Raw genomic sequence first — 10,000 nt, 5'->3', positions numbered from 1 at the left:
TTTGAGTGTTTATAGTCCTCTGAATGACACAAACACATTCTGTTTTCTACACTCTTGCATTGATTAAGATAACATTGATTAGTTCATATTTCAAACAGATTTGGACTTTGAATATGAAAGACAGCGGCTACTGCTGCTCAGGCTAGTAGAGTAGACTAGTAGAGTAGTAGAGTAGACTAGTAGAGTAGACTAGTAGAGTAGTAGAGTAGACTAGTAGAGTAGACTAGTAGTTTAGACTGGTAGAGTAGACTAGTAGAGTAGACTAGTAGAGTAGACTAGTAGAGTAGTAGAGTAGACTAGTAGAGTAGACTAGAGTAGTAGAGTAGACTAGTAGAGTAGTAGAGTAGACTAGTAGAGTAGACTAGTAGAGTAGTAGAGTAGACTAGTAGAGTAGTAGAGTAGACTAGTAGAGTAGACTAGTAGAGTAGTAGAGTAGACTAGTAGAGTAGACTAGTAGAGTAGTAGAGTAGACTAGTAGAGTAGACTAGTAGAGTAGTAGAGTAGACTAGTAGAGTAGACTAGTAGTTTAGACTGGTAGAGTAGACTAGTAGAGTAGACTAGTAGTTTAGACTGGTAGAGTAGACTAGTAGAGTAGAGTAGACTCGTAGTTTAGACGAGTAGAGTAGACTCGTAGTTTAGACGAGTAGAGTAGACTAGTAGTTTAGACTGGTAGAGTAGACTAGTAGAGTAGACTAGTAGAGTAGAGTAGTAGAGTAGAGTAGACTAGTAGAGTAGAGTAGACTAGTAGAGTAGAGTAGACTAGTAGTTTAGACTAGTAGTTTAAATAGTAGAGTAGACTAGTAGTTTAGACTAGTAGTTCATACTAGTAGTTTAAATAGTAGAGTAGACTAGTAGTTTAGACTAGTAGAGTTGGGTATGCTAATAGAGTAGACTAGTAGAATAGAGTATGCTAGTAGATTAGACTAGTAGTTTAGACTAGTAGAGTAGAGTATGCTGGTAGAGACTAGTAGATTAGACTAGTAGAGTAGAGTAGATGAGTAGAGTAGACTAGTAGAGTAGAGTAGACTAGTAGAGTAGACTAGTAGAGTAGACTAGTAGAGTAGATAGTAGAGTATGCTAGTAGAGTAGACTAGTAGAGTAGACTAGTAGAATAGACTAGTAGAGTAGTAGAGTAGACTAGTAGAGTAGACTAATAGAGTAGAGTATACTAGTAGACTATTAGAGTAGACTAGTAGAATAGACTAGTAGAGTAGTAGAGTAGACTAGTAGAGTAGACTAATAGAGTAGAGTATACTAGTAGACTAGTAGAGTAGACTAGTAGAGTAGTAGAGTAGACTAGTAGAATAGACTAGTAGAGTAGTAGAGTAGACTAGTAGAGTAGACTAGTAGAGTAGAGTATACTAGTAGACTAGTAGAGTAGACTAGTAGAGTAGTAGAGTAGACTAGTAGAGTAGACTAGTAGACTAGTAGAGTAGACTAGTAGAGTAGACTAGTAGAGTAGAGTATACTAGTAGAGTCGGGTATGCTAGTAGATTAGACTAGTAGATTAGACTAGTAGTTTAGACTAGTAGAGTAGACTAGTAGTTTAGACTAGTAGTTTAGACTAGTAGTTTAAATAGTAGAGTAGACTAGTAGTTTAGACTAGTAGTTTAGACTGGTAGAGTAGACTAGTAGAGTAGACTAGTAGTTTAGACTGGTAGAGTAGACTAGTAGAGTAGACTAGTAGTTTAGACTGGTAGAGTAGACTAGTAGAGTAGAGTAGACTCGTAGTTTAGACGAGTAGAGTAGACTAGTAGTTTAGACTAGTAGTTTAGACTAGTAGTTTAGACTAGTAGTTTAAATAGTAGAGTAGACTAGTAGTTTAGACTAGTAGTTCATACTAGTAGTTTAAATAGTAGAGTAGAATAGTAGTTTAGACTAGTAGTTTAGACTAGTAGAGTAGAGTATGCTGGTAGAGACTAGTAGAGTAGACTAGTAGAGTAGACTAGTAGAGTAGAGTAGACTAGTAGATTAGACTAGTAGTTTAGACTAGTAGTTTAAATAGTAGAGTAGACTAGTAGTTTAGACTAGTAGTTCAGACTAGTAGTTTAAATAGTAGAGTAGAATAGTAGTTTAGACTAGTAGAGTATACTAGTAGAGTTGGGTATGCTAATAGAGTAGACTAGTAGAATAGAGTATGCTAGTAGATTAGACTAGTAGTTTAGACTGGTAGAGTAGAGTATGCTGGTAGAGACTAGTAGAGTAGACTAGTAGAGTAGACTAGTAGAGTAGAGTAGACTAGTAGAGTAGACTAGTAGAGTAGAGTTTGCTTGTAGAGTAGACTAGTAGAATAGAGTATGCTAGTAGATTAGAATAGTAGTTTAGACTAGTAGAGTAGAGTATGCTAGTAGAGTATACTAGTAGAGTAGAGTATACTAGTAGAGTAGAGTATACTAGTAGAGTAGAGTATACTAGTAGAGTATACTAGTAGAGTAGACTAGTAGAGTATACTAGTAGATTATACTAATAGAGTAGAGTAGAGTATACTAGTAGAGTAGACTAGTAGAGTAGACTGTTGAGTATGCTGTAGAGTAGAGTGGGCTAATAGACTAGTGGAGTAGACTTGTAATGTAGAGTGTGCTAGTAGAGTATAATAGTAGAGTAGACTGTAGAGTAGAGTGGGCTAGTTGAGTTCGCTAGTACAGTAGACTAATTCTCATGTATTGTCGTGGTGTGTATGGGGCCCTGGTGTGCCGTCAGACAGATTGACAGAACGACAAACAGACAAAACAACAAACAGACAGACAGAACGACAAACTGACAGAACAACAAACAGACAGACAGAACGACAAACAGACAGAGAGACAGAACAACAGACAGCCAGCCAGACAGACAGAACGACAGACAGACAGAACGACAAACAGCCAGCCAGCCAGCCAGACAGACAGACAGACAGACAGACAGACAGACAGACAGACAGACAGACAGACAGACAGACAGACAGACAGACAGACAGACAGACAGACAGACAGGACAGACAGAACGACAGACAGGATGTATTGTTCTGTTCTATTCTGAACCGTAGGAGGCTTTCTGCAGCTGCAGCCGTCAGCTCTCATTCTAAAACAGAGAGAAAGAAAGACAATCCCTTCAGACAGACACTCATTAGGACAAGCCCTCCCATACTGTTGAAGCAGATAGGAGGACTGGGGGAGATGGAGAGAGAGGATAGAGACTGGGGGAGATGGAGAGAGAGGATAGAGACTGGGGAGATAGAGAGAGAGAATAGAGACTGGGGAGATAGAGAGAGAGAATAGAGACTGGGGAGATAGAGAGAGAGAATAGAGACTGGGGAGATAGAGAGAGAGAATAGAGACTGGGGAGATAGAGAGAGAGAATAGAGACTGGGGGAGATAGAGAGAGAGGATAGAGACTGGGGAGATAGAGAGAGAGGATAGAGACTGGGGAGATAGAGAGAGAGGATAGAGACTGGGGAGATAGAGAGAGAGGATAGAGACTGGGGAGATAGAGAGAGAGAATAGAGACTGGGGAGAGAGAATAGAGACTGGGGGAGATAGAGAGAGAGGATAGAGACTGGGGAGATAGAGAGAGAGAATAGAGACTGTGGGAGATAGAGAGAGAGGATAGAGACTGGGGGAGATAGAGAGAGAGAATAGAGACTGGGGGAGATGGAGAGAGAGGATAGAGACTGGGGGAGATAGAGAGAGAGGATAGAGATGAAGAGGGAGAAATAGAGAGATGATAGAGATGAAGAGAGAGACTGGGGGAGAGAGAGAGAGGATAAAGACTGGGGGAGATAGAGAGAGAGAATAGAGACTGGGGAGATAGAGAGAGAGAATAGAGACTGGGGAGATAGAGAGAGAGAATAGAGACTGGGGGAGATAGAGAGAGAGGATAGAGACTGGGGGAGATGGAGTGAGAGGATAGAGACTGGGGGAGATGGAGTGAGAGGATAGAGACTGGGGAGATAGAGAGAGAGGATAGAGACTGGGGGAGATAGAAAGAGAGGATAGAGACTGGGGAGATAGAGAGAGAGAGAATAGAGACTGGGGAGATAGAGAGAGAGGATAGAGACTGGGGAGATAGAGAGAGAGGATAGAGACTGTGGAGATAGAGAGAGAGGATAGAGACTGTGGAGATAGAGAGAGAGGATAGAGACTGGGGGAGATGGAGAGAGAGGATAGAGACTGGGGAGATAGAGAGAGAGGATAGAGACTGGGGGAGATAGAGAGATAGGATAGAGACTGGGGGAGATAGAGAGAGGATAGAGATGAAGAGGGAGAAATAGAGAGAGAGGATAGAGATGAAGAGGGAGACTGGGGGAGATAGAGAGAGAGGGTAGAGACTGGGGGAGATAGAGAGAGAGGATAGAGACTGGGGAGATAGAGAGAGGGGATAGAGATGAAGAGGGAGAAATAGAGAGAGAGGATAGAGATGAAGAGGGAGACTGGGGGAGATAGAGAGAGAGGATAGAGACTGGGGAGATAGAGAGAGAGGATAGAGACTGGGGAGATAAAGAGAGGATAGAGACTGGGGAGATAGAGAGAGAGGATAGAGACTGGGGAGATAGAGAGAGAGGATAGAGACTGGGGAGATAGAGAGAGAGGATAGAGACTGGGGGAGATAGAGAGAGAGGATAGAGACTGGGGGAGATAGAGAGAGAGGATAGAGACTGGGGAGATAGAGAGAAAGGATAGAGACTGGGGGAGATATAGAGAGGATTGAGATGAAGAGGGAGAAATAGAGAGAGGAGATAGAGATGAAGAGAGAGACTGAGGGAGAAATAGAGAGAGGAGATAGCGATGAAGAGGGTGGAGAGAAGATGTGTGTGTGTGTGTTGAAGAGAGAGAAATGGAAAGAGGGATAGAGATGAAGAGAGAGAAATGGAGAGAGGGATAGAGATGAAGAGAGAGAAATGGAGAGAGGGATAGAGATGAAGAGAGAGAAATGGAGAGAGGGATAGAGGAATAGAGGAAGAGGGCGGAGAGAAGTGTGTGTGTGTGTGTGTGTGTGTGTGTGTGTGTGTGTGTGTGTGTGTGTGTGTGTGTGTGTGTGTGTGTGTGTGTGTGTGTGTGTGTGTGTGTGTGTGTGTGTGTGTGTGTGTGTGTGTGTGTGTGTGTGTGTGAAACCAATCCCCATCACTCAGGACTCCTTCATGCTTCATTCATGTTTTTTATTCAGCGTCGTCATACCATCGAATAACTAAATTAAATACTTTAAACGTTTAAACTTTGTCACTAAATAAACACACATTTAATTGATCGAACTCAATATTATACTTTTTGAAAAACATCTGTCTAGATATTTAACGCCTTATCGGATAAAGACAATTCAACAGAATAGTCAAAACAGACACACTATAGATACACCGACGTGGATAGGAAGTGTTAGCAGACACTATAGATACACCTACATAGGAAGTGTTAGCAGACACTATAGATACACCTACATAGGAAGTGTTAGCAGACACTATAGATACACCTACATAGGAAGTGTTAGCAGACACTATAGATACACCTACATAGGAAGTGTTAGCAGACACTATAGATACACCTACATAGGAAGTGTTAGCAGACACTATAGATACACCTACATAGGAAGTGTTAGCAGACACTATAGATACAACGACGTGAATAGGAAGTGTTAGCAGACACTATAGAGAGATTCATTTATAACACAACAGTGGAAAGGGTCAGAGGTCAGGCTGAGTCCTGCAACAGATCATGGTTGAGGAGCCCAGGGATTGAGGCGTACATCTCTTTCTCTCTGTCTCTCTCTCCCGTCCTCTCTCTTCTCTCCAGCTCTCTGTCTCTGTCCGTGTCCAGCACAGACATACTGGATGTAGGCTTCCTGCTGGCCACCTTAGTGCTGGGGTCCTTAATGGGGTCCTTCACACCAGGGTCCTTACTGGGCTGGAGAGGCAGCTTCCCTTCCAACCAATGGGTTACCATGTCCCCTTTACCCTGAAGAGAGAGGTTAGGGGTCAGTGGTTAAAGGTCAAGGTTGAGAGAGGTCAGGGGTTAAAGATCAAGGTTGAGAGAGGTCAGTGGTTAAAGGTCAAGGTTGAGAGAGGTCAGTGGTTAAAGGTCAAGGTTGAGAGAGGTCAGGGGTTAAAGGTCAAGGTTGAGAGAGGTCAGTGGTTAAAGGTCAAGGTTGAGAGAGGTCAGGGGTTAAAGATCAAGGTTGAGCGAGGTTAGGAGTCGGGTTAGACGTCAAGGTTGAGAGAGGTTAGGGGTCGGGTTAGACGTCAAGGTTGAGAGAGGTTAGGGGTCGGGTTAGACGTCAAGGTTGAGAGAGGTTAGGGGTCGGGTTAGACGTCAAGGTTGAGAGAGGTCAGTGGTTAAAGGTCAAGGTTGGATAAAATGATTTACTAAATGTCTTCAGGAAGTGGTCTTCACTTTTTTCCACATTTGTTACTTTACAGCCTTATTCTGGAATCTATTAAATAAAACAATTTCCTCATCAATCTACACACAATACCCCATAATGACATCACAATACCCCATAATGACATCACAATACCCCATAATGACATCACAATACCCCATAATGACATCACAATACCCCATAATGACATCACAATACCCCATAATGACATCACAATACCCCATAATGACATCACAATACCCCATAATGACATCACAATACCCCATAATGACATCACAATACCCCTTAATGACATCACAATACCCCATAATGACATCACAATACCCCATAATGACATAGTGAAAACAGTTTTTCTTATTTTATTGCAAATGTATAAAACATTTAAAACAGAAATACCATATTTGCATAAGTATTCAGACCCTTTGCTATGAGACTCGAAATTGAGCTCCTGTGCATCCTGTCTCCATTGACCATTCTTGAGATGTTTCTACAACTTGATTGCTCAGCTCAGTTGTCCTGAGTCTGCACAAGTCTGCCAGGACCGAGGATCAAGGGACACACTCAAGTTTTTTAACACGATATCTCTTGACACAATGATGAAAATAATCATGGCCTCTAAACCTTCAAGCTGCATACTGGACCCTATTCCAACTAAACTACTGAAAGAGCTGCTTCCTGTGCTTGGCCCTCCTATGTTGAACATAATAAACGGCTTTCTATCCACTGGATGTGTACCAAACTCACTAAAATTGGCAGTAATAAAGCCTCTCTTGAATAAGCCAAAAAGCCAAGCCACCATGACCCAGAAAATATAAAAAACGATCGGCCTATATCGAATCTCCCCTCCTCTCCTCTCTCCTCTCAGATTTAAAAAAAGAAGAAGCTGTTGCGCAGCAACTCACTGCCTTCCTGAAGACAAACAATGTATACGAAATGCTTCAGTCTGGTTTTAGACCCCATCATAGCACTGAGACGGCACTTGTGAAGGTGGTAAATGACATTTTAATGGCATCGGACCGAGGCTCTGCATCTGTCCTCATGCTCCTAGACCTTAGTGCTGCTTTTGATACCATCGATCACCACATTCTTTTGGAGAGATTGGAAACCCAAATTGGTCAACACGGACAAGTTCTGGCCTGGTTTAGATCTTATCTGTCGGAAAGATATCAGTTTGTCTCTGTGGATGGTTTGTCCTCTGACAAATCAACTGTAAATTTCGGTGTTCCTCAAGGCTCTGTTTTAGGACCACTATTGTTTTCACTATATATTTTACCTCTTGGGGATGTCATTCGAAAACATAATGTTAACTTTCTCTGCTATGCGGATGACACACAGCTGTACATTTCAATGAAACATGGTGAAGCCCCAAAATTGCCCTCGCTAGAAGCATGTGTTTCAGACATCAGGAAGTGGATGGCTGCAAACTTTCTACTTTTAAACTTTGACAAAACAGAGATGCTTGTTCTCGGTCCCAAGAAACAAAGAGATCTTCTGTTGAATCTGACAATAAATCTTAATAGTTGTACAGTCGTCTCAAATAAAACCTTGGCGTTACTCTGGACCCCGATCTCTCTTTTGAAGAACATATCAAGACCATTTCAAGGACCGCTTTTTTCCATCCACGTAACATTGCAAAAATCAGAAACTTTCTTTCCAAAAAAGAAAATGGAAAAATTAATCCATGCTTTTGTCACTTCGAGGTTAGACTACTGCAATGCTCTACTTTCCGGCTACCCGGATAAAGCACTAAATACACTTCAGTTAGTGCTAAATACGGCTGCTAGAATCCTGACTAGAACCAAACAATTTGATCATATTACTCCAGTGTTAGCCTCCCTACCCTGGCTTCCTGTCAAAGCAAGGGCTGATTTCAAGGTTTTACTGCTAACCTACAAAGCATTACATGGGCTTGCTCCTACCTACCTCTCTGATTTGGTCCTGCCGTACATACCTACACGTACTCTACGGTCACAAGACACAGGCCTCCTAATTGTCCCTAGAATTTCTAAGCAAACAGCTGGAGGCAGGGCTTTCTCCTATAGATCTCCATTTTTATGGAACGGTCTGCCTACCCATGTCAGAGACGCAGACTCGGTCTCAACCTTTAAGTCTTTATTGAAGACTCATCTCTTCAGTAGGTCCTATGATTGAGTGTAGTCTGGCCCAGGAGTGTGAAGGTGAACGGAAAGGCGCTGGAGCAATGAACTGCCCTTGCTGTCTGCTTCTACACCTGCATTGCTTGCTGTTTGGGGTTTTAGGCTGGGTTTCTGTACAGCACGTAGTGACATCAGCTGATGTAAGAAGGGCTATATAAATACATTTGATTGATTGGAGTCCACCTGTGGTATATTGAATTGATTGGACATGATGTGGAAAGGCACACACCTGTCTATATACAATACCACAGTGACAGTGCATGTCAGAGCAAAACCCAAGCCATGAGGCCGAAGGAATTGTTTGTAGAGCTCCGAGACAGGATTGTGTCGAGGCACAGATCTGGGGAAGGGTACCTAACAATGTCTGCAGCATTGAAGGTCCCCAAGAACACAGTGGCCTCCATCATTCTGCAGCATTGAAGGTCCCCAAGAACACAGTGGCCTCCATCATTCCTTAAATGGAAGAAGTTTGGAACCACCAAGACTCTCCCTAGATCTGGCTGCCTGGTCAAACTGAACAATCGGGGGAGAAGGGCTGTGGTCAGAGAGGTGACCAAGAACCTGATGGTCACTCTGACAGAGCTGCAGAGTTCCTCTGTGGAGATGGGAGAAACTTCCAGAAGGACAACCATCTCTGCAGCACTCTACCAATCAGGCCTTTATGGTAGAGTGGCCAGACGGAAGCCACTACTCAGTAAAAGGCACATGACAGACCGCTTGGCGTTTGAAAGGACTATCAGACCATGAGAAACAAGATTCTCTGGTCTGATGAAACCAAGACTAAACTCCCTGTCCTGAGAAACTCCCCAAATACAGGTGTGCCAAGCTTGTAGCATCATACCCAAGAAGACTCTTGTCCTCCTCCCAGAGCGCTAAGAACCTTGGCGTGATCCTGGACAACACCCTGTCGTTCTCAACTAACATCAAGGCGGTGGCCCGTTCCTGTAGGTTCATGCTCTACAACATCCGCAGAGTACGACCCTGCCTCACACAGGAAGCGGCGCAGGTCCTAATCCAGGCACTTGTCATCTCCCGTCTGGATTACTGCAACTCGCTGTTGGCTGGGCTCCCTGCCTGTGCCATTAAACCCCTTCAACTCATCCAGAACGCCGCAGCCCATCTGGTGTTCAACCTTCCCAAGTTCTCTCACGTCACCCCGCTCCTCCGCTCTCTCCACTGGCTTCCAGTTGAAGCTCGCATCCGCTACAAGACCATGGTGCTTGCCTACGGAGCTGTGAGGGGAACGGCACCTCAGTACCTCCAGGCTCTGATCAGGCCCTACACCCAAATAAGGGCACTGCGTTCATCCACCTCTGGCCTGCTCGCCTCCCTACCACTGAGGAAGTACAGTTCCCGCTCAGCCCAGTCAAAACTGTTCGCTGCTCTGGCTCCCCAATGGTGGAACAAACTCCCTCACGACGCCAGGACAGCGGAGTCAATCACCACCTTCCGGAGACACCTGAAACCCCACCTCTTTAAGGAATACTTAGTAAGTC

The 10,000-nt window shown here is 43.6% G+C and overlaps 1 protein-coding gene across 1 annotated transcript in view; it reads right to left on the bottom strand.

The window, feature by feature from the left end:
- Nucleotides 1-5,653: 5,653 nt before the first annotated feature.
- Nucleotides 5,654-10,000, bottom strand: part of LOC124008824 (atrial natriuretic peptide receptor 2) — a gene marked incomplete at its 5' end in the record, with an annotated part of 42,099 nt that continues 37,752 nt past the window's right edge. Inside the window, 2 exon segments of the mRNA XM_046320395.1 lie at nucleotides 5,654-5,672; nucleotides 5,794-5,924. Of these exon segments, the coding sequence (XP_046176351.1) occupies nucleotides 5,654-5,672; nucleotides 5,794-5,924 (150 nt within the window).

Source organism: Oncorhynchus gorbuscha, linkage group LG21, assembly GCF_021184085.1.
Source record: "Oncorhynchus gorbuscha isolate QuinsamMale2020 ecotype Even-year linkage group LG21, OgorEven_v1.0, whole genome shotgun sequence".
Taxonomy (NCBI): domain Eukaryota; kingdom Metazoa; phylum Chordata; class Actinopteri; order Salmoniformes; family Salmonidae; genus Oncorhynchus; species Oncorhynchus gorbuscha.
The sequence above is the reverse complement of the archived record's forward strand: the minus strand, read 5'-3'. Positions and strand labels throughout refer to the sequence as shown.